Genomic DNA, 24,641 nt, shown 5'->3' with positions numbered 1-24,641 from the left:
TAGAACATTTAAATATTCTGGCTGGGTATGGTGGCTTGCACCTGCAATCCCAGAACTTTGGGAGGCCAAGGTGAGAGGATTGCTTGAGCTCAGGAGTTCAAGAGCCTGGGGAACATAGCAAGACCTCGTTCCTATTAAAAATCAAAGAATTTATCTGGGCTGGGTGGTGTGCACCTGTAGTCTCAACTACTCTGGAGGCTGGAGTGGGAAAATAGCTTGAGCCCAGGAGGTTGAGGCTGCAGCGAGGTGTAATTGTGCCACTGTGCTCCAGCCTGGATGACAGGACAAGCCCCTGTCTCAATTAAAAAAAAAAAAAAAAAAAAAAAAGTAAGTCTTCTCCAATCAGTTTTAAGACAAAATAAGACAAGTTTCAGTAAAGTGCTGGAAGTGAGATCAATTTAGAGAAAATTAGTTGTTTTCTTCCATACTGGTCATAATAAATTGAAAATATAAAATTAAAAATATTAAAGTAGAAAAATATATAATACTTACAGGAAAATGTAGCTTTTGAGAATAAAATTATAAAAGTGTATTGAAAGCAATTAAATAAGAAAATGGAGAAATATACCATGTTCACAGATGAGAGAGTTTGATGTGGCAAAGATGTAAATTTTCAATAAATTTAGTGAAATTTTGATAAAATACCAACAGAGGTTTCCATGAAAGATGACAAGCTGATTTTTAAATTTACAAGATTAAATGAAACAGATAGACAAGACAGTTTCACAGAAGGAGAAGAAGATGGGAATTGTTGGGGGAGAGGAAGAGGCAGTAATTTCCCTACCAGATATCAATATATTATAAAATCATAATAATCAAGACAGTGTAGCACTAGTGTAAGATAGGTAAATAACTCATGGAATAGAACAGAGAGGCAAGAAACAAATCCATGCATATATGGAAACTGTATATATGTTAGGGGAATATTGACAGTAGAGAAGGACAGACTATTCAATAAATGGTTTTGAGACAATTGTCCACATCACAACATGCATAAATTAATAGCAGATGGAATAAAGACCTAAATACACAAAACAAATCTAAGTCTCTTCTTTAGTAAAATTTTAAAAATCTCTCAGCAAACAAGAAATAAAAGGGAACATCTTTATTCTGATAAAAGGTATCTATTAATACTAAACAACTAAACTAAAATTACACTTATTAGGGAAATATTAATGTTTCCCCTTGAATTAAAAAATAAGATAAGGATGTCACTTGGTGTATTAGTCCATTTTCATGCTGCTGATAAAGATGTACCTGAGACTGGGCAATTTCCAAAAGAAAGACATTCGTTGGACTCACAGTTCCACATGGCTAGGGAGGCCTCACAATCATGGCAGAAGGTGAAAGGCACTTCTTACATGGTGGCAGCAAGAGAGTATGAGGAGGTAGTAAAAGCTGAAACCCCTTATAAAACCATCAAATCTCATGAGACTTATTTACTACCACGAGAATAGTGTGGGGGTAACCACCCCCATGAGTCAAGTGTCTCCCACTGGGTCGCTCCCACAACATGTGGGAATTATGGGAGTACAATTCAAGATGAGATTTGGGTGGGGACACAGAGCCAAACCATATCACTTGGGCAATGAATTTGTTTTCTGCTTAAATCATTCCAGGAGTAAAATGTGATGTTTTGTAACATCAGAACCTTTTTAAAAAAGAAAGTTGTTTTCCAGTGCTCCCGAATAAGTCTCCAAACTTGTTCTTTGCCATATGAAAATGGTCTGTAATGTCTTTTCAGTACTGATAAATAAAAGCACAACCAATGCTTAGTGCAGCGCAAGTTAGCATATCTTTCATTCAAAAAGCTGAAAATATTATTGAAGACCCTATAACTGCAATGGATTATCTGAGAGTTTATAGGGAAGCCCTTTTAAAATTTTGATTTGAAATTCCATGATGCAATGAACACCATTGCTATTTAATCTAAAAGTAGTAATGTCCCTTTTTCCGCATTTCTGAATTAGTGATCATAATAAAGAAATATGCCTCACCATCAATATGTCTTTTACGTGGTCCTCTGGCACAAGTCACAGAATGACTTCAAATGATTGGAAACTTAAGTAGAAAGTCTTTGGAATAAAAATGTAACATTATCTCATCAAGAGTCCAAATTCCTTTTTTACTTGCTGGCAATAACCTGGAAAATACTGTCTAGTTAATTATGATAAATTCAGCTCATTTTTTCTCCATGTGAGACAAATTTCAAACCACTGCTTGGTGAGCAGTCTCAGAGAAATGGAGATAGAAAATTGTCCCCCCATCTAATATGACAGTTGTAGTATATATAACATAGGATGTATGAGACTTAAATAGATAAAATGTCTATGCTTTGTGCAATTCTGGGCCCATCGTTCATCAATGGTTATCATGATTTCTATCATCATCATTATCATCATCATCATCATCATCATCATTCTGGTTGTTTTTGTCATCACCAATTGAGTATTTGCTATGTACCAGGTCCATATTAAAAGACTGGAGGCAGGTTGGGCACTGTGGCTCATGCCTGTAATCCCAGCACTTTGGGAGGCCGAGGTGGGCAGATCACTTTTTGTCAGGAGTTTGAGCCCAGCTGGCCAACGTGGTGAAACACCATCTCTACTAAAAATGCAGAAATTAGCCAGGCAAGGTGGCACGTGCCTGTAATCCCAGCTACTCGGGAGGCTGAGGCAGAAGAATCACTTGAACCTGGGAGGCAGAGGTTGCAGTGAGCCAAGATCATGCCACTTCACTCCAGCCTGGGAGACAGAGCAAGACTTCGTTTCAAAAAAAAAAAAAAAGACTGGAAGCAGAACCGTATCCCCTCATGGAGTTTTGTAATCTCCAGGGAGATGCTTAACCATTAAAAATTCATGATACAATTATTCTTAAAGGAAGTGGTTTTTAAGTTCACCATAAAACAAGTTGTTGAGAAAGAATTTATTAATCAAATATTCTAGGAAATAAGCTACCAAGCAATCTTATTAAGAATATTCAACCTGAATATTTATACCCATAGAAAACTATTAAATGTAGAGATATAAAAAGACAATGCACATATGGATCAAGGAACAGAGATATCGTAAAACAGAAAAAGACTTCTAAATTGTTAACCAAATCTTGGATCTGATCTAAGTCAGAGTTTGCACCTTCTTGACTTCGCCAGTAGATGCTGCTGTAAAGTAGAACAAGGCCTGCATAGATTTGGACATTTGTGTGCTGAACTCTGAAAATGACTTACCCACAATGAAAAATAATCCTTACATTCATTTATTTGTTTGTATTTTTGTTTGCTTGCTTATTTATGTTTCAATCCACTGAAAACAACTTGGAAAAACATTTTTTAAGATAACTATCTTATTTTCAATATAACTTTATGGTTTAGAAAGCACTTTTTTGAAATTATCTGCTTACTAACCTTTCAATAAGGTAGGCAAGTCTTGTTATCCCTAATTTCCTGACTAATTTGAGACTCATTGAGATTACTTGACAGGCCTGATTTCTTACAGTTATTAAGTTAGTAGGTCATAGTGCCAGGATTTGAATACTGGATTTCTGACCCCAAGCCCAGCAAACTTGTCTTCTACACTCCAGATTTATAAAACTTGATGCAAGGATCAACGATACGAGTGTTCATGTTCACTGAATCCAAGAATACATCAATGAACATATTCAATTACTTTAACCAAGACTTTAACCTTAGGAGTACATTTTTTAAGTGGCTGAAAGACAATTCTGGAAACATTTGGCCTTAGTAAAACTCAGGGAAGAGATTTCTAATCTAAGATTTGAGAGGAAATGAAATAAAAATCAATTATAATTTCTCGTTTGTTTGCAAATCTAATTCTTCGTTAAAGTGAAGTCAATCCAGTAATTGTAAATAGAAAGCTCTACAATTCTACAATATATACTTGGTAGTAGAATGTTCTGAATATATTTTAAAGGTGTTAATACTTATAAGCCAATTTATATTGTAATAGACAAGGAAAATATATCAACTGTGTTTAGTTCATATATTATCTCTGCCAAAAAATTAGCTCTACCGGACGTACTTACATATATACTCGAGTGAAAAACTGTTCCAGTTTGCCTGGGACTGAGGGCTTCCCAGGACATGGAACTTTCAGTGCTAAAGGTGGGACTATCTTAGGGAAACCAGGACAGTTGCTCACTCTACACACACAAATAATATTATTTTATAAATATATATGTGTATATATATAATATATATTTATTACACACACATCTTTCCTCCTAATGGTCTGAGTCATCTTGCACAATTATTTTACTGTGCTGTAATATGGTGATGCCTCAGTATTTGGTGAATGAAAATATGTGACAATGTGCTAACATAAGCCAGCATGCTGATACTTCTCTTTAGATATTTTATCTCAGTTTTACACATTTCTTATTTCCTCCTTTTGCTAACACCTATATATTCTCAAACTCATTAATTTGCTTAGTTGTTGTTGTTTTTTTTTAAGTCAGATATCCAACTTCCCGAGAATTTGTAAAATGTATTTTCCAAGTTTAGGTTATGGGTGTTTTAGAGAGAATAAAGTGTGTAGTTGTATTTTATTTTATTTTATTTTATTTTATTTTATTTTATTTTATTTTATTTTTTGAGATGGAGTCTCACTCTGTACCAGGCTGGAGTGCAGTGGTGTGATCTCAGCTCACTGCAGTCTCCGCCTCCCAGGTTCAAGAGTAGCTGGGATTACAGGAGCACACCACCACACCCAGCTAATTTATTTATTTATATATTTTGAGACAGAGTCTCACTCTGCTGCCAGGCTGGAGTGCAGTGGCGCAATATGGCTCACTGCAACCTCCACCTTGCAGGTTCAAGTGATTCTCCTGCCTCAGCCTCCCGAGTAGCTGGGACTACAGGTGCGTGCCACCATGCCCGGCTCATTTTTTGTATTTTTAGTAGAGATGGGGTTTCACCATGTTGGCCAGGATGGTCTTGATCTCCTGACCTCGTGGTCCACCTGGCTCAGCCTCCCAAAGTGCTGGTATTACAGGTGTGAGCCACCTGCCTGGCTGTAGTTTTTAATATTAAAATAAAAATTACTGGATCAAAATTAGATTGAATGATCAACCAACTAAAAGATTAAACACGACACAAGTATATTTTTCTCTCACATAAAAGAAATCTTTCCTCCTAATAGTTTGAGTCATCTTGCACAATTAGTTTACTATGCTGTAATATGGTGATGCCTCAGTATTTGGTGAATGAAATTCACCAAATTTCACCTTCAACCTACAAAGTGGGGTTGCAGTGAGTGCAGGCAGCCCAGGGATGGCTAGATGGCTTCACAACGATCAGAAACCCATGCTTCTTCTGTATTGTTGCATGGAGTCTCATGGTCTAAGATGGTTGCCGAAATTCAGCCCATTACCATATTCCAATCAGACAGAAGGAGGAAACGAATCACATGTAATGTTTCAGCATTGGTCAGAACATAGTTACATGGCTGCATCAAGCTGCAGGCAACGTTGAAAAATATAGAATTTACTCTGAGTGGTCACATGTGCCACTAAAGCTAGGATTCTCTCATTTATGGAAAGAGAGAAAATGAATATCTGGGAACAATTATAAGTCCATAGAACTCCTAGCTAGACTTACTGCTCTAGCAGATGAAATTTCTATTTTTTTAACCCAAGAATTATTTTATTTTCTTCTATTTGTTTGTTCTTTGCCATAAACATGTAATTACTTTAAAAAATTAAAAGTTTTCTTACATTACATTCTGCCAGCATATGAATTTGCATTTATCTTGGCCTGCAACATCTGGCATCACTTAAACATGGATAATTCGTGTTGCAACGTGTAAAGGAATTTAAATCATGCCTAATTTTCTGCCTAAGTTTTGGGTCTAGTTTTTCTTCTTCCAGCTGGGAGTTCAAGTCATATAGACAATGGCTAGATAGGGACTTTGCATGTGCCCAATGTGCCTAGAGCCTTGAATTATGTGATCTCCAAGAGTCTGAGACTGGTCTATCAGCCCCTAACTATAAGTGATTTTCTTAGAGACTTAGCCTCTTTTGTGGGTTTCACAAATGGGATGAAGCTATACTTATATGATGAACATACGCAAAAATTATTAGATTCATGGAATTTTATTGCTGAAAGGCAATGAGTCCAATCATCTCCTTTTACTGAGAAGATCCAAAGGAGTTATGTAACTTGTCTGACACCTAGCTAGTTAGTTACAAAATTACTCCTGGTCCTGTCTCCAAACCTCATGAAGAGAAAACGTCCTGTGGCTGTCCATGCTCTATCTTTAGGAGGACGTATCATCACTGTGGGTCCACCTCATTTCAGAAGCAGCTTTGTGAGGCCCTTCTATCAGCCCTCACATAGACTCTACAGGAGAATGCTAGCATGGTGGGGAAATTACCTCCAAGTCCACAGTGTGAAGGGGCTTGACCTTTCCCTCCTGAGTAAGTAAGAGAAAGGGGTGTGCTTTCAGGGCAGGAGTTCTTTTCCAGATTCTTAGGTCTCCCAAATAACATTCCTAAGCCATGTCTTGCAAGCATCATGTGTATCTGGGGAACTGTGATGATTCATGTTTGGTGTTTGTTTTTATGTTACACAGTACAGAAAGCTGTTGTATAAGCTCCTAGAATTGTCAAATGGGAAGAGTCCTAGAGATTCTTATTTCATCAATTCCTTGATTTCTCAGCTGAGAAAACTAAAACCCACAGAGATGAATTGACTTGGTAGAGATAATATTTCTTGCTTATGATTTATAGGAAGCCAAACTTAAGTCTATAGTTGTTCATTCCTAACAATATTAACCATGCTGTTCACATAATAGTGTCTGAAAACTAATTGCCTACTTTAAATGAAAAGAGAAAAGTATGAGTTTGCTCCAAAACGTCTCTTAAATTTATAATTAAATGACATGAGCTAGTTTTATAAAACATTTTATTTACAGTAGAGCTTTACAAAAATAGTCTTAATAAAATTAATACAAATCCCTTTTACAATATAACTTATATGACTATCTTCTCAAAAAAGTGACATTCGATTATAACACATAAACTACATTTATAGTTGTTAAGCCACCTTGTAGTATAAATATGTTTTCATCATCTTTTTTTTGTAATAAGGTACACACCAATAACAATGAACAGTGGACAACAAATCTTATTTTGTTATTCTTCCAATGTAAAATTCATCTCTGGCCAAAACACAGTTAACCAAAGAAAAGTAAAACAATTGTCCTTCTGTTCAACAATACAGTCCTTCTTAATTATTTGAGAGTTTATCTGACAGAGACACAGCATTAAACTGAAAGCACCATGGCATAAAGTCTAGTAACATTATCCTCAAAAGCTTTTTCCAATGTCTTTCCTTCAACTGTTTATTCACTATTTTGCCAGTACAAATAAAGATTGATCTCAACTCTCTCCTTCATTAGTCTCAAGTGTTCCTATTATGCATTGAGTTTTCAGACCTTCCCAACTGGCATGTATTTTAAGTGTGAGTTTCTTTCTTTGGCTTCACGTGGAGTTTCACAACACTTACGAAACATACTGAGCTCCTCCATGTGGCTGGATCTCTGTGACTCCCCATCCAACAATATTCCCCCGGATGTGACAAGACTCTGCTCCTCCAGTCTCTCTTATCTCTTCATTGCTAAGAACACTATCCCAGATATTGAAGCCTGTGAGTCTCCCAGAGAAGGCTAATGTTTCATCAAAGCCACCACCCACACAGCAGCCATTCTTTTCTTGGCCAATCTGCAGGATTCCTCCCTCAGGAACAGTGTGACCTGTGGCCATCTCAACAGTGGTAGCCACCAGCTCACCATTTACCCACAAGGATGTGAGCCCTTTCTCTGAATTCCAGGTGCTGCACAGGTGGGTCCACCTTCCCAGGGAAACCATGGTTTCAGCAACCAGTTTGTTCTCCTCTCCACCCACCACAAACACTATGGACTGGTAGCTGAGATACAGCTGGATTTCATATGGATTCCTCTTTGTGCCATAGGAAAACAGGATGGTTTTGTTTAACACATCTGTGGCTTTGACCCAAATGCAGGCACTGAAAGATTCAAGCCTCATTGGTCTCACTGGATGCACGCTTCCAAAAATCTTCTTGGAACGCATTGGGAATAAAATAGCTGTTTCACAACCTAGAGTAGCAAGAAAACAAGAAGAATATTAAAGAAAATATAAATTTATTCAGAATTATTCTGGCATTAGTTATTTCAACATAAGCATTTTAATGACTACAATTGAAAGCTATATGAAACCCTACATTATGACTTAAGAAGCTTCAACTGTAATCTCTGCAGAGCAAAGAAAATGAGAAAAAGGAAAGCCAATTGTCTTATCCAATGAAGCATCGAAATGAAGAGAAAGCATGCAAATAGAAGAGCCAACTAGTCCAAACCCACAAAATAACAAAAGCCATAACTACCTCCCCTTCCAATTTACATATTTTGTTACTGCTTTTTTTTAAAAAAAAAGTTGAATCACTATCAGTTAACTTCAGACAATAATTCTATAATTTCCAAGAATTCAGAACCCAACCGGGTTCTCTCTTTTTGCCACCACCAGCTTCCTAAAATAATAAACCTATGAAATTCAGTAGATCTGGTTCACTCCATTTAGCCTTTACCAACATGCATTTTTCAGCAAAATTCTAGGATACTGATGTTATTGCAGAATACTTTATTTTATTTATTTATTTATTTATTTATTTATTTATTTATTTATTTTGAGACAGAGTCTCACTCTGTCACCCAGGCTGGATTGCAGTAGTGCGATCTCGGCTCATTGCAACCTTTGCTTCCCAGGTTCAAGCGATTCTCCTGCCTCAGCCTCCCAAGTAGCTGGGACTACAGGTTCACACCACTGCGCCCAGCTAATTTTAGTATTTTGTTTAGACATGGGGTTTCATCACATTGGCCAGGCTGGTCTCAAACTCCTGACCTTGTGATCCACCTGCCTCACCCTTCCAAAGTGCTGGGATTACAGGCATAAGCCACCGCACCCAGCCTGCAGAATACATTTTAATACACCAAATGTTCTCAGATATTTGTAAACTTTGCACAGTTTTTAGAAAACTACCTTTGAAAGGCAACAATGTATAATAAGGATGACTAAGCTTATTGGGCATTCACTATGTATCAGATACTGTTCTAATCACTTTGCATGTCATTTTCATCCTCATGCTAACCCTAAGAGATAGTCTTTTACATTCCTATTTTACAGATGAGAAAACTTAGGTAAAAGTAACTTATCTATGTTTACATAGCTGATAAGTAGTAAAACTAGAGTTTGAACTTTTGCAGTCTGGTCACAGAGGCCATGCCCTTAACCAGCACACTACATTGCCTCTTATTAATAGAACCCCTAGATTTCTCTAGGAGGGCTAGAATCCAGATGGTGTTACTACTAATGAGCTGTGCAACTTTGGATGAGCCCCATAATTTCTCTAGGCTTTAGTGTTATCTTAAAAAGGCCTTTCCATTCTGCTCCTAATATTCTGCAAGTCTGTAAGCAGCAAGTATGTAGCACTCAAGAGCTGAATAGACCAAAAATACGTTTAAAAATTCTACTTTGTCCATAGGCTTATAATTACTATTTAAGCAGTAACTGAAAATCTTTAAGAGAAGTACATTCTTTCAAGGGGCCTGGTTGGAGAACATGTTTCTGCTAAAGAGCACTTGGGAGGGGGACTTTCAAATCTGAGGTGGAAAGCTCAGTAAGTTTCCATCACTGTCCATCTCAAGGCGACTTAGCAATTTGGGAAGCTGGAGATGCTGAAACGAAAACCTTTTACGTGTCCCTGGGAAAGAACAGGTGAGCTCTGCATCTATATACGTGTGTGTGTGTGTGTGTGTGTATATATATGTGTGTATATATGTGTGTGTATATATACATGTGTATATATACTTATATAGATATGTATACATATATACGTGTATATATACATATATACATATGTATACATACATATACATATATGTATACACACATATGTATATATGTATATATACACATATGTGTATGTATACATACATATATGTATATAAATGTGTGTATATATATGTGTGTGTGTGTATTTAGGTATTTTTTTTAAAAAACACCTAAATTAGGGCAGGTATAACAACCTAAAGAAGATTTTCCATAAGATAACTTTGAAAAGCAAACTCCCAGTACGGTTCCAGAATAACTGGTAAAGAGAACCCAAACATCCATGTAAAAGTATGGTAAACTACGTCAGGTTCCTACAAGTGGCTCAGGGCTAGGCTTTATTCTGAAAACATTAAACAACTATGGACCTTATCCTTTAGTATTAGGGATAGTCAAATAAAATATTGACATTCAGATAATCATATAAAAGTAACTACAATACTAAAACACAAAACTGGCCCTGTCATGCTTTGATTCTTTTTCACTAAATAATTTGAACTTCTGAAGATTTTTTAAAATTAATTTTTAATGACGCAGTGATTCTTATTTCAAATGAAATTGCTAGGTACATCTTTTTTTCTATCTGTGTTAATTAAAATCAAATAAAAATCATTGAAAAAATCACCATATCCATGGGCATTTGACATAGTCTCTATAAAGTTTCAGTAAAGTAGTGTTCAAGAGGGTGCCTACTGCAGTCTAATTAAGTGATTTCCTCTTTAAATAAGCCCAGGCAGTCAGGATTGCATTCCAAAGCAGTCCTGGATTGCATCTCAGAGACTCAGCTTCCCTATAGGCTACACTGGCTGTATAAGTTCATGGACTGGAACCGCATGTTGGCTATTTTTGGTCATCTTCTTTTGGGGACAAGCAATACCCCAAAACGAGGCTCTTAATACCTCTTTAAAATGTCAGAAACTCTCTTATGAAATGGCTTTTAACTAATAGGTTTTTCTGATTATCAAAGACCAAACAAAATTAAAACCAGGTTCTTAGGAGGCTAACAACAGAATGATTAGGAGCCAAGCTGGCTGGAGACCGAGAGAAGATAAATCAAAGCCTATGGGTAAAAGTATTATTGGATGTAATAAGGATTAACATTTTAGAATTCAGAAATACATCCCTCTTCTGCTCTAACTAATATGCAAAGATGAAGATAAAAAATAGAGTAATTCTTCAGTTTTTCGGGTGCATTAAGTGTACAATGACTTTATGTGGTTTGCAAAACACAAGACATTTCATCCATTAAAATGGCTGCAGAATTCTAATTTCTCTCCTGTCACATTGAAAATCTACTGTACATTTGAATTTATGCTTTTTCTCCTCTGAAGCCCTATTTGGTATTTACTGATAAGCACCCCTCAAATATTTAGGAAATATGGTGTGGTTTCTGTAACTTTAAATGAAACATGCTCTCATTACATAAAGTTCTCTAATTTTAAATGAAACATGCTTCTTCCCCCTCCCCATCCAGCAAAAGTTGTTTTCTTGGAAATATAGGGAAGGATTCTCAGGAGAAATGCAAGTTATATTTTCTTACCTAGGACACTGATTTTCTAATATAATCCAAAATGATTGTCACACCATCATTTCTTAGAAGTTTTGGCATACAAAGGAGTATTGCTTGGCTCCGAATCTTCTGTTTCTTTCTTTTAACCATCTTTAGAATGTATTATTTTGGGAACCCATGTCTGTTTGGAGATTCATGGAGTGTCACATGGGATTTTGAGAAGTTGTCTCTGGTTTGAACAGTCTCTCTCCTGTTTGGTCCCAATTCTCTGAATCCCTGGGTTGGAGCTGGGATCGCCTACACGTATTGGCTCCTACACCTGACTCTTCCACGCTGAATCCCAAACTGCACACCCTCCGACCTCCCCTGTCGCGCTAATTCTACAAACCCCGGGGACTGGGGGACCCCTGGAGAATTCCGCTGACCCTTCAGGAGATGATATTCAGTCTCAAGTTTCTTGCTGAGAATGGGCGGAGAGGAGTGGCCGTCTGAGGGGCTGGAAAACATCCCTAAACGTTAGCCTGGGCCCTGAAATAGTGCGGGAAACCAGAGCTCCTCTAAAGACAGAGACAGGATAAAATTAGAAGACGTGGAAATCCCTAACGGAGGGAAGCTGGGCGGCAAGAAGGGTCACGGTTATAACGGGCCAGTGGACTCCTGCAGCGCCTAGTCGGATCGGGTGTCAGGGGCCCTAGAAGTCTATTTCAAGACTGTAAGGGTTACCTCCACAACTCTCTTTAGGGTTCCTTAGGACTGAGGAATACTTTTTTAAAGCCAATTTTCCCGCCTTGTATGGTGTGCCTGAGCTCTGTGACCGCGCATGCAGAAATAGAGGGGTGTGTGTGTGTGTGTGTGTGTGTGTGTGTGTGTGTGTGTGTGCTTCCCATGAAAGCTTCCCCTAGAAGGTGGCCTGGCCTGGCTTGGCTTGCCGTTAAGCGCGCTCCCGGAACAAAGCCGCAGTGGGAGGTCCGGGCCCCGCTTGCCTCCTTACCTGCCGGCAGCCAGGTCCGGGCCGCCCAGCCCTGCACTGCGTGCAGGTCGGCTCGCGTCTGCCGCAGCTCCTCCAGCATCGCGGCCAGGGCGCGCCCCGCCTCCTCTGGGCGCTGAGTCTCCGCGCCCTCCAGGCGCTCCAGCCTGCGGCCCGCGTCGCGGCTCGCCTGCAGCAGCTCGTCCAGAGCACTAGCCAGCTTGGCCTCCGCGAGAGCCCCCTGCTCGCATGGCCTCGCCAGGCTTTCCGCTAGCCGGCCCAGCTCCTCCCGCAGCCTCTGCAGCTCGCCCCGCAGGACGTCGTCCGTAGCTTGCAGCAGCATGCCCTCTCTCATCTGCGAGTTCTCCAGCATGGTGAAGAGCTTGTCCCATTCGGAGTGTTCCTGACGGCAGTCGCACGGCGTGGCTAGAGCGCGGGATACACACACGTTACCAGTCCGCCCAGGCCTGCCTTGGATGTGCTTTGTAAAAGCTGACCTCCCTCGGTGGTGCCAAGATGCAGCCCGTCCCTGGCATCCCCCTTCCCTGGCATCCCCCTTCCCTTTAAGGACACCTCCGAAAAACAGCATGTAAATGTCTCAAAAACGACGGAAATCATTCATTCAGGTATAGATTAAGTTGTACCCTATGAAATCGCCGGTTATGTAGCTCAAAACAGTCAAATATCGGCGATTTTATATGATTCAACCCATTATGTACGTTCCAGAAATAACTTTGAAACCTCCATCTTTCTTCAAGTGCTTCTCACTTTTGCAAAACAAACTGTAAATTTTTAACTCGTCTCACTGGCTACAAAGTATACATGTGTTATTTAGACCAAGAGGTGGATATGTAGTTAGGGCTAGCAGAGAAACAGTTAAAGTGAACTTACGGTCCTCAGTGGGATGGAGTCCATTGTCTATTTCGTTGTCCAAATTCACATACATGAGATCATAATCATCCGAGTTCTCGGCCAACACTGCAGACCAGAGAGCACAAAACAGAATCGCAAGGAGATGCATTGCTGGAGAGACGCAAAGTTCTTTCCACAGCTGGCGGGAGGAGACTCTCAAGTGAGCTGAATTTGAGCGGAGGAGAATGAGAGTGAGGCTGGAGCGGAGAGCCCTTAATAAATGCTGGGGAAAGCCTGAATGGGGATGAATGAGTAATGCTGGTGGCACTGCGGTAACGGGAGTTCCCCTGAATTTGGTGGGGGAGGGGGCTGGGTGGGAGGGCAAGGGAAATGTGAAAGTTGCACAATATTAAACCGCAAAGGTTTACACTGCAGTCAGATTAACTGGAGGAGGGTCAGAGGGGAAAGAGGAAGGAAACTAGGCTTTCACTGTTCTCCTGAGAGTTAGCTGTTGTAACTTGAATTGATAGCAATGGGGATGAAGGAGGGGTGGTAGGGGAGACTGAAGGTCTCAGAGGGTACTGAAGCAAATCATAATTTCAGCATTTCCTGTGAGCTGTTATTATTTCACAACCCTTTATATATAGAAAACTTTCCATATTTCCTTTGTATGCTGTTTTACAGGTTGAAACTGAAAATGGTCTGATTCCAAGATAAACCAACATATTAAGAATTGTATGGCTCTGGAAGTCAAGTCCAATCCGAGCTATCTTGTCTTTAATACTTCTGGAGTTGCACCTATACTTTTATAGACTTTTTTGTGTTTCTTTTTTTTTTTTTTTTTTTGAGACTGAGTTTCGCTCTCGTTATCCAGGCTAGAATGCAATGGCGTGATCTCGGCTCACTGCAACCTCCACCTCCTGGGTTCAAGCGATTCTCCTGCCTCAGCTTCCTGAGTAGCTGGAATTACAGGCACCTGCCACCACGCCCAGTTAATTTTTGTATTTTTAGTAGAGACGAGGTGTCACCATGTTGGCCAGGCTAATCTCGAACTCCTGACCTCAGGTGATCTACCTGCCTCAGCCTCCCAAAGTGCTAGGATTACAGGCGTGAGCCACCGTGCCCAGCCTATGACAAACAACACAGTACAACTGAGTAAACCTAAAATGGGGGGAAAAACCTGGGGGGGAAAATAAGTATACTTATTTAGTTATTTAGGTATGTTTCTTTTCATAACTTGGTAATATGTGGACATTATATTATTCTACAAGGTTTCAAGGCAAGGATCATGTTTTAAAAGTAAACTTAGAGATTTCTGCTTCTAACAATATATACAGGCCTGTGGTCGCATTATATTAATAAAAACTTAAAAGGTACAGATGAGCTCCCGTTAAAGTAAGGGAAAAATCCAGGGGCCAAAGATAGAGGAAAGCAAAAATAACAATCCCATGAGCTGATGCTAGGGTCCCTCTGGAATAGGAGTGAAGTGAGATAGGGGTTAATAGTTCTATAACCACCAAATGTTGGTGACCATGTGGAAGCAAAGCTTAGGCCAAAGGTAGAGAGTTAGAAGAGAGACCCTCATGAAATCCAGGACCCTCAGAGGGTTACATACTGCATTTCAGTAGGTACAATCCCACTTTGCCCTAGCACAAAAAGGTAGGAAGCAACCATGTCTCTCTTTGGACTCTACAAGGTCCCTCTGAGTTTGTGAATTTGGGCCTGCCCTCAGACATGTTTGGAATTCAAATATATACTGTCTGCCACTGTGGGAAAAAAAAAAAAAAAAGAATTCACAGTGATATTTGAACATATGAGGAAGCAAACCACTATAAATGAGAATCAGCAGAAACCAAAAAGAATTAGACACCCCTCCCCAAGAACTTCATTTAGTTGAAATATCAGCCAAAAACTAGAAAATAAATATGTTTAAAACTATTGAAGCTGTAAAAGAAGGAATTGAAAATATGAGAAAAGAATAAGACATTGTCAAAAAGAAAAAGGCTAGGTGATTTTTTAAAAGAACCAAATATAACTTCTAGAATTAAAAGTTAATTGAAATTTTTAAGAGCTACAGGCATGGATTAAGTGGCAAATTAGGCAAAGCTGAAAAGAATATTAATGAACTGGAAGACAGATATAAGGAAATAATCTAAAATGTACTGCTTTTATGTTCAGTAATAGGATTCTCCAATCCTTTAATTGCTCAGGAGGATGATAAAAAATTAACTAATTTTGCTTTGCTCAAAAATGTTCGTTATAATTTTAAGGACAGCTACCAAACGGACATAGGCATCCAAACAGAAGGAGCAGGGGGAATTTTTAAAGAAAGACTTGATCTATTAAAAAAAAAATCAATGAAGAAGGAAAGAAAAGCACAAAGAAGGATAAGTTAAAAGTACAATATTATTTGCTAAAACTAAATCAAAATATACCAATAATTACCATAAATGTTAATGAAACACATTTTCCAGTTAAGAGACAAATATTTCTGTTTGTCATATAGAAATATTTTAGGCTGGGTTCACATTCAGAATCCCAGTACTTTGGGAGGCCAAAGTAGGAGGATCACTTGAGGCCAGGAGTTTGAGACCAGCCTGATCAATGTAGCAAGACCCTCATCTGCACAAAAAATTTAAAAATTAGCCTGGTGTGGTGGTGTGCACCTGTAGTCTCAGCTACTCAGGAGGCTGAGGCAGGAGGCAAGAGGATCACTTGAGCCTGGGAGGTTGAGGCTACAGTGAGCTATGATCACACCACTGCATTCCAGCCTGGGCGACAGAATGAGACCCTGAAAAAAGAAAAGGAGAGAGAGAGAGAGAAGGAAAAAGAAAAGAAATATTTTAAAAATCCAGCTATACATCACTTACAAAAGCTACACATAAAACATAAAGTAGAAATGTTAAAAGTTAAAAACTTTAAATTGGAGGGGAGAAAGAGAACATATCAAGCAAGTACTATTCAAAAAAGCTAGCATAGCAATAGTAACATCATTAAAAAATAGACTTAGGCAGAAGAGGATAGTTAAAATTATGATTCAAAGAAATACAGGAACGATACAAAGAATAGCAGGATGATATCTCTGAATTATCTAGTAATATAGTTTCAAAAAATATAAACCAAAGATTGACAGAATTGCAGGGAGAAATGGGCAAATACCTAATCATGGAGGGAGATTTTAACATAACTGAGAAGTTCACCTATATCATAACTCATCATTCAAATGCCAAAAAAAGCCTGCCAAAGGATACAGAAACTTAAACTACGTAATTTAAGGTTTGATATAATGAAATATATAGAGTACTGCCCAGATAGTTCGATGGGCAAGTTCTACCAAACATTCAAGTAACACATAATCCCTATCTTACACAAATTGCTTCTGAGAATAGAGTGTTCAGGAATGTGCTAAATTCGTTTTACATGTCTACTAAGTATGATACCAAAAAGAGACAAGGACAATACAAGAAGGGAAAACTGCAACCTGTCTCATTAAGAATGTAGATGCAGCCGGGCGCAGGGGCTCACGCCTGTAATCCCAGCACTTTGGGAGGCCGAGACGGGCGGATCACGAGGTCAGGAGATGGAGACCATCCTGGCTAACACTGTGAAACCCCGTCTCTACTAAAAGATACAAAAAACTAGCCGGGCGAGGTGGCGGGTGCCTGCAGTCCCAGCTACTCGGGAGGCTGAGGCAGGAGAATGGCGTAAACCCAGGAGGCGGAGCTTGCAGTGAGCTGAGATCCGGCCACTGCTCTCCAGCCTGGGCGACAGAGCGAGACTCCGTCTCAAAAAAAAAAAAAAAAAAAAAAAAAAAAAAGAATATAGATGCAGTAGCTCTAAATAAAGTATTAGCCAAACAGACACAGCAATATGCATAAAAATACACATTATGCACAGCAATATGCATAAAAATATATCATTAGCAAGTTGAGTTTATTCTAAGACTGCAAGATTGATTAAATGTTAGAATAGCTGTTAATGTATTACATTAACAGTTTATAGGAGAAGCATAATCATATCAACAGATGAGAAAAATGTTTGATAAAATTCAACACTCAAAATAATCAAACTAGAAAGCAGACAGGAACTTACTTAAACTGAAAAAACATAAATACCAAAACCTATAGAAACAGATACATATGTAATTGTAAATCCATGGTAACATACTTTTGAAAACAGGATTAACACAAGGATACCCGTGGACAGTGACTCTATTCATCAAAGCGTGTATTGGAAGTCCCTGCCCGTAAAGTAGGACATAAGGATATAAGGAGAAGAAACATAAGGATTAGGATGGAAAGAAATAAAGTTGTTATCATTTATCATGAGTGGATCATCCACATACAGAAAAATCTAAGAGACTCAAAAGACATTACTAATAAGAACTGAGCAACTTTTGTTGGATATAAGATCAACATACAAAAATCTATTGCTTTATTAATACTAGCACATAAATAGAAAACGCCTTTGAAAATAAAGTTTTCATTTACAGTAGCAACAACAGCTATGGGATACCTAAACAACAATTTAACATAAGACACAGCTAATTATAACACCTTATTTAACTGGTGTGAGATGGTATCTCATTGTGGTTTTGATTTGCATTTCTGTGATGGTGAGGGATGATGAGCATTTTTTCATGTGTCTATTGGCTATATGAATGTCTTCTTTTGAGAAGTGTCTGTTCATATCCTTTGTCCACTTTTTGATGGGGTTGTTTGTTTTTTTCTTGTAAATTTGTTTGATTTCTTTGTAGGTTCTGGATATTAGCCCTTTGTCAGATGAGTAGATTGCAAAAATTTTCTTCCATTCTGTAGGTTGCATGTTCACTCTGATGGTAGTTTCTTTTGCTGTGCAGAAGCTCTTTAGTTTAATTAGATCCCATTTGTCAATTTTGGCTTTTGTTGCTGTTACTTTTGGTGTTTTAGACATGAAGTCCTTTCCCATGCCTATGTCCTGAATGGTATTCCCTAGGTTTTCTTCTAGGGTTTTTATGGTTTTAGGTCTAACATTTAAGTCTCTAATCCATCTTGAATTAGTTTTCATATAAGGAGTAAGGCAAGGATCCAGTTTCAGCTTTCTACTTATGGCTAGCCAATTTTCCCAGCACCATTTATTAAATAGGGAATCCTTTCCCCATTTCTTGTTTCTCTCAGGTTTGTCAAAGATCAAATAGCTGTAGATGTGTGGTATTATTTCTGAGGACTCTGTTCTGTTCCATTGGTCTATATCTCTGTTTTGGTACCAGTACCATGCTGTTTTGGTTACCGTAGCCTTGTAATATAGCTTGAAGTCAGGTAGCATGATGCCTCCAGCTTTGTTCACACCAGTTAGAATGGCAATCATTAAAAAAATCAGGAAATGACAGGTGCTGGAGAGGATGTGGAGAAATAAGAACACTTTTACACTGTTGGTGGGAGTGTAAACTAGTTCAACCATTGTGGAAGACAGTGTGGCGATTCCTCAAGGATATAGAACTAGAAATACCATTTGACCCAGCCATCCCATTACTGGGTATATACCCAAAGGATTATAAATCATGCTGCTATAAAGACACATGAACACGTATGTTTATTGCAGCACTATTCACAATAGCAAAGACTTGGAATCAACCCAAATGTCCATCTGTGACAGACTGGATTAAGAAAATGTGGCACATATACACCATGGAATACTATGCAGCCATAAAAAAGGATGAGTTTGTGTCCCTTGTAGGGCACGACTCACAGTTGACTCACAGTTCCACGTGGCTGAGGAGGCGTCAGGAAACTTATGATCCTGTCAGAAAGCAAAGGTGAAACAAGGCACATCTTACATGGCAGCAGGAGAGAGGGAGAGTAAAGGGGAAACTACCACTTTTAAACCATTAGATCTCATGAGAACTCCCTCACTATCATGAAAACAGCATGGATAAAATCACCCTAACGATACAACCTCCTCCCACCAGGACCCTCCCTCGACACGTGAGGATTACAATTCAAGATGAGATTTAGGTGGGGACACGGAGCCAAAGTATATCACTGGTTAAGCCAAGGAAACAAATTCTCTCCTAGAGCCTCCAGGAAGGAACCCAACCCTGGGCACACATTTGATTTTATGTTAGTGAGGCTTACGTCAGACTTCTGAACTACCGAAATATAAGATAATAAATTTGTGTTATTTTAGACCACTAATTTTGAGATAATTTCTAATGACAGCTATAGAAAATGAATACAACTGCTTCACAAAGAAATTTTGGAACATCTACAAAGTCAACTCCTAGGGACATACCCAGTGCTTTGCCACTTAACTATGTGGTCCAGGGACCATCAGTGTCACCTGAGAGCTGGTTAGAAATTCAGACTCTCAAACCCTACCTCCAACCTGTTGAATCAACATCTGTGTTTTAAAGATATGCCCAGTGACTTCTAAGCACATTAGACTCAGAAACACTACCCTATGAAATATCTCTCATTTTTGCACAGAGACAGTTATTTCAGCATTATTGATTATAGCAACGAATAATAACAACATAATGTCTTTCAATCACAGAGTGTATATAAATAAGTTGTTGCATATTTATACATTGGAATAACACATGGCTGTGAGAATAAATGAAGGAGAGCTTCTTGGAGGTACAACTTCTACAAAATGTTGAATAGAAAAAAAATAAGTTGCAAAGGGATATGTAGAGTATGATGGTATTCATATAAAATTTTAAAACATCAAAAACCATACTATAAAATGTTTATTGATACCTACGCATGTAATTAAAGTGTAAAAATACTTATAGAGATCATAAATACTACCTTTAGGATGATGGTTGCCTCTGGGGAGAAAAGGAAACAAATGGGATGAAAAGCAATTATGATATAAGGTTAAGTTTTGACAAATCTGGTTGGTAGGCACACCAATGCTCCTTATATTATTGCCTACAATTGTTTGATGACTTGAACTATTTCATAATTTAAAAGAAGGTATTATTTACTAATGGAATTTATAAGATTTCTGCAAAAGTTCTGCATTTATTTTTGTATTATTTGAATGAAATTCAAGTCAGCTGAAAATGACTAATCTAGGGTTTTTCCCTTCAAGGCTCCCAGGGCCTGTAGTGAGTTTTGTAACAAAATGCCACACAATAGTTTCCTGTCTTAGATGGCAACTACAGTCCCTTTTAACGTGACCATTTTTAGCAGTTGATCAGTATGTCCTCATAACTAAGTTCTATGATCTAATGTGGGCTGTACAAATTGGGTATTGCATTAAAAAAATTCCTGATCTTTTAAGGAGACACTCATAGTAAAATAAACAAAAAACAAAGCAAATTGTTGAAAATTAAATTATTGAAAATAAATACTGGTGAACACAACATTTTAAAGAAAACTGTAAATATTTCCAACAATTTGTATTCTGGAGAACATGATAAAACCTGCTTTAGACTTATTCTATGAACTACATGTGGGGAAAAAAATTCTCATTTTTTATTGTCTCCCAAATTCATTCAGTTTTATCCAGAATCACACTTTCATTAAATTTAGATAATGATATTCTGAAAATCCTGGTCTTCTTTCTTTAATAATTGTCTTTTATATATAGGCATGTTCCTACCATTTAATGAAGGCCCATATATGTGTAATTCATGCTTATTTGATTCTTTCTGTATATGGCTTCTATATACAAAGCCAAATTTAAAGTAAAAGTAAATAGAGTCAAGAAAATTATTGTTCAAGAAATCCCTAGAAACAATTCCCCTGAGACATTTAACTACTTGTGAGGATTTTGAGAAAAAAAATCCATACCATAAAGTGATAAGCAGATGTTGCCCATATGTTGATTGCAGATAAGTTTCTATACCTTATGTAATATATTTCTTGAGATTTTGCCATTATAAATCTAGTTGTCTATACATATCTTTGAGGAAATTATGTGTGACAAACCAGCTGAGGCTAAACTTCCCTTGAAATAGTGCAGAAATTGTGGATTTAAATTTGCATTACTACTTCTTAAACTATTCATAAAATAAGCATAGTTTCTGTATGTGAGTTGACTAAATTATGATTCTGTATCTTCCAGGAATGTGAATTCATCCCTCTGCACTTTTTCTGTTGTTCAGTTTCATTTAGGTCCATGATTATAGCACTGCTTAGCTTTCATTTAAACATCATCTAAATTTTGTTTATCATCAGTAATTCTTTACTGGAACTGTTTCCTTCAAAAGGGTGTGGTCTGATTACTGTCAGAGTTCCTCTATCCCCATGGTGCATTACTCAGGAAAATTTTTCATTAGTTAATGGTGCTGATTATATCATAAAATATTTCCTTTTGTGGAATCAGAGTAAATCACATTTTAATCTCAGAATAAGGTACCACGTTATTTTTAGTTAAAGAATTGGCCATCAGTCTGTGCTATTTAATGTGTAAGTGCCAATATTATTACATTGGTAATAATGTTATTTCTGTTGCTCATGGCTTGATAAAGTCATCATTTCCTTTATTGTTCCCTTAACAGGTAACACCATGTTGTTGAGAGTGTTACCTGCTGTGTATGAAAAGCAGCCTCAGCCAATTAATAGACACCTGACAGAACTCCTGGCCTTGATGTCTCAGCTGGAACAGCCAGAACAGTACCATCTACTACGGCTTTTGCATGTAGCAGCAAAGAAAAAACAACTCGAGGTAAAAAGTACATTGTATATGTCATGGTCCCCGCAACCAGGCATGTTTCTTTGTGTGTGAACAGCATATGTGCTTAGGATTTCCTGTCTCATACATTTATACATGTCCATTTTTAAGTGAAAGCACTCATCTACTTATTATATTTGTATAATGAGAAATTGGCTCATGAAATTATGGAGGCTAGGAAGTCCCATCTGTCATCTGCAAGCTAGATGCCAAGGAAAACCAGTGGCATAATTTCAATTCAAGTCTGAAAGCCTGAGAACTGGAGAGCCGATGGCATAAGTTACAGTCTGAGGACAGGAGAGACCAATGTTCCAGCTCACAAAATCAGGCAGAGAGAGTAAATTCTCTCTTCCTCCACCTTTTTGTTCTTTTCAGGCCCTCAGATAATTGGATGAGGCCCACCCATATTGCAGGGGCAATCTGCTTTATTTAGTCAACCCATTAAAATGCTAATCTCATCTGAAATCATCCTCACAGACACATCCAGAAATAACGTTTAATAAAATACTTGGGTGCCCCATGACCCAGTCATGTTGACATATAAAATTAACCATCACAGGCCAAGCATGGTGGCTCATGCCTGTAAGCTCAATATTTTGGGAGGCTGAGGTGGGTGAATCACTTGAGGCCAGTCTGAACAACATGGTGAAACTCTGTCTATACAAAAAATACAAAAATTAGCAGGGCATGGAGGAGGCACCTGTAGTCCTAGCTACTCAGGAGGCTGAGGTGGGAGAATCACCTGAGCCAGGGAAATTGAGGCTACAGTGAGCCAAAATCATGCCACTGCACTCCAGCCTGGGTGATAGAGTGAGACCCTGTCTTAAAAATAAAGACATAAATAAATAAAAATTAAAAATTAAAAAATTCACCATACAGATACAGTAATGAAAAGCAGCAAATGGGCCAGGCAGAGTAATGGCTCATGGCTGTAATCCCAGCACTTTGGGAGGCTGAGGCGGGTGGATCAGAAGGTCAGGAGTTCAAGACCAGCCTGGCCAAGATGGTGAAACCCTGTCTCTATTAAAAATACAAAAATTAGACTGAGTGCAGTAGCTCATGCCTGTAATCCCAGCACTTTGGGAGGCTGAGGCAGGCAGATCACGAGGTCAGGAGTTCAACCAACATGACCAACATGGTGAAACCCTGCCTCTACTAAAAATACAAAAACTAGCTGGGCATGGTGGTGCGTGCCTGTTATTCCAGCTAGTCAGGAGGCTGAAGCAGGAGAATCACTTGAACTCAGGAGGCAGAAGTTGCACTGAGCCAAGGTTGCGCCACTGCACTCCAGCCTGGGCAACAGAGCAAGACTCTGTCTCAAAAAAATAAAAAATATAAAGAAGAATTAGCCCGGCGTGGTGGCAGGAGCCTGTAATCCCAGCTACTCCGGAGGCTGAGGCAGGAGAATCGCTTGAACCCAGGTGGCAGAGGTTGCAGTGAGCTGAGATCGAGCCACTGAACTCCAGCCTGGGTGATACAGTGAGACTCTGTCTTAAAAAACACAAAACAAACAAACAAAAAAAAGGCAAGAGATGTGCGAATCTGTAGCTATTGTAGAATGGCGTTAAAGAAAGTTTAATGTCATCATGCACTTCTAGGAATCTGTAGTTTCTCAGGTAAGACCAAGAGAAAGAACTATACTTAACTTTATTTGTGAATTAATCAGCCTATAGTGAGAGCAAAGGTTCATTTCTCAGATAGCAAATCAGTTATTGTTCTTTGGATTCAAGTAGAATATTGTAACAATTAGGATGCTTATGATTATCAGTAATAGAACACCCAAACCACAATAGTTTCATCAATGATAGGAATTTATAGCTAATGTGATGGGAAAAAAAATCAGATGAGGTTTGGTTCAAAAATAATATGAACAAACAATTTCTCTATTTTGATTTCTCAGATTTGACTTCTAGGTTTCCATTTTCCACAGGCTTTCTCCTTGTCATCTCCAAATAGGTGCTAGGGGCTCTCTTGGCACTATGCTTCTCCTACACCTATCACTGCCACCAGCAGCCAACAGAAGTCTTGATATTCTGTCTGTTTAGGATACATGCTCTACCTCTAGAGCTTCTCTTGAACTGGAGGATACACAGACAGAAACTAGAGGCTGCCAGGAAGAGGGAATTCGAAATGGATTTTGGAGAGTACCAATGTGTTATTCCGTTTTCATGCTGCTGATAAAGACATACCCAAGACTGGGAAGAAAAGAGATTTAATTCGACTTACAGTTCCACATGGCTGGGGAGGCCTCAGAATCATGGCAGGAGACAAAAAGCACTCCTTACATGGTGGCAGGAAGAGAAAATGAGAAACCCCATGCAAAAGCAGACAACCCTGATAAAACCTTCAGATCTCATGAGACTTATTCACTACCAGGAGAACAGTATGGGGGAAACCACCCCCATAATTCAAATTATCTTCCACTGCATCCCTCCCACAACATTTGGGCATCATGGGAGTACAATTCAAGATGAGATTTTGGTGGGGACACTGAGCCAAACCATAACACTACATCCCTGGCCCATCCAAATCTCATTTCCTCACATTTCAAAACCAACCATGCCTTCCCAGCAGTCCCCCAAAGTCTTAACTCATTTCAGCATTAACACAGTCCAAAATCCACAGTCCAAAATCTCATCTAAGATAAGGCAAGTGCCTTCTGCCTATGAGCCTGTAAAATCAAAAGCAAGTTACATTGGATAAATACAACTGTTCCAAATGGGAGAAATT

General features: G+C 38.6%; 2 protein-coding genes across 10 annotated transcripts in view; one reads left to right on the top strand and one right to left on the bottom strand.

Annotated features, from left to right (window-relative positions):
* VEPH1 (ventricular zone expressed PH domain containing 1) overlaps positions 1–24,641 on the top strand; it is a 265,267-nt gene that overhangs the window by 54,329 nt on the left and 186,297 nt on the right. For all 9 annotated transcript variants that reach the window (XR_013414535.1, XM_015131877.3, XM_077994168.1 and 6 more), the window contains one exon: positions 21,739–21,905. Coding sequence is in view for 8 of the 9 variants with exons in the window: in XM_015131877.3 (XP_014987363.2) it covers positions 21,739–21,905 (167 nt within the window). In the remaining variant the exon portion in view is untranslated. The remainder of the gene's footprint in view (positions 1–21,738; positions 21,906–24,641) is intronic.
* On the bottom strand, positions 6,903–13,692 carry PTX3 (pentraxin 3). The gene is made up of 3 exons (XM_001103515.5): positions 13,290–13,692; positions 12,423–12,824; positions 6,903–8,132 (listed from the first exon to the last, which is right to left on the bottom strand). The coding sequence occupies exons 1-3, from the start codon at positions 13,417–13,419 to the stop codon at positions 7,519–7,521; spliced, it is 1,146 nt and encodes a 381-aa protein (XP_001103515.2). The 5' UTR covers positions 13,420–13,692; the 3' UTR covers positions 6,903–7,518.

Source organism: Macaca mulatta, chromosome 2 (genome assembly GCF_049350105.2).
Source record: "Macaca mulatta isolate MMU2019108-1 chromosome 2, T2T-MMU8v2.0, whole genome shotgun sequence".
Lineage (NCBI taxonomy): Eukaryota > Metazoa > Chordata > Mammalia > Primates > Cercopithecidae > Macaca > Macaca mulatta.
Note: the sequence above shows the minus strand (reverse complement) of the source record. Positions and strands in the feature narration are given on the sequence as shown.

Excerpts from the sequence above, each read along its gene's own strand:
- PTX3 (XM_001103515.5), bottom strand. The coding sequence starts at position 13,419 with ATGCATCTCCTTGCGATTCTGTTTTGTGCTCTCTGGTCTGCAGTGTTG. Across the intron at positions 12,825-13,289 it reads ACTCCATCCCACTGAGGACC|CCACGCCGTGCGACTGCCGT; the intron begins GTAAGTTCACTT and ends CCCGCGCTCTAG. Across the intron at positions 8,133-12,422 it reads CCGGACCTGGCTGCCGGCAG|GTTGTGAAACAGCTATTTTA; the intron begins GTAAGGAGGCAA and ends TTGCTACTCTAG.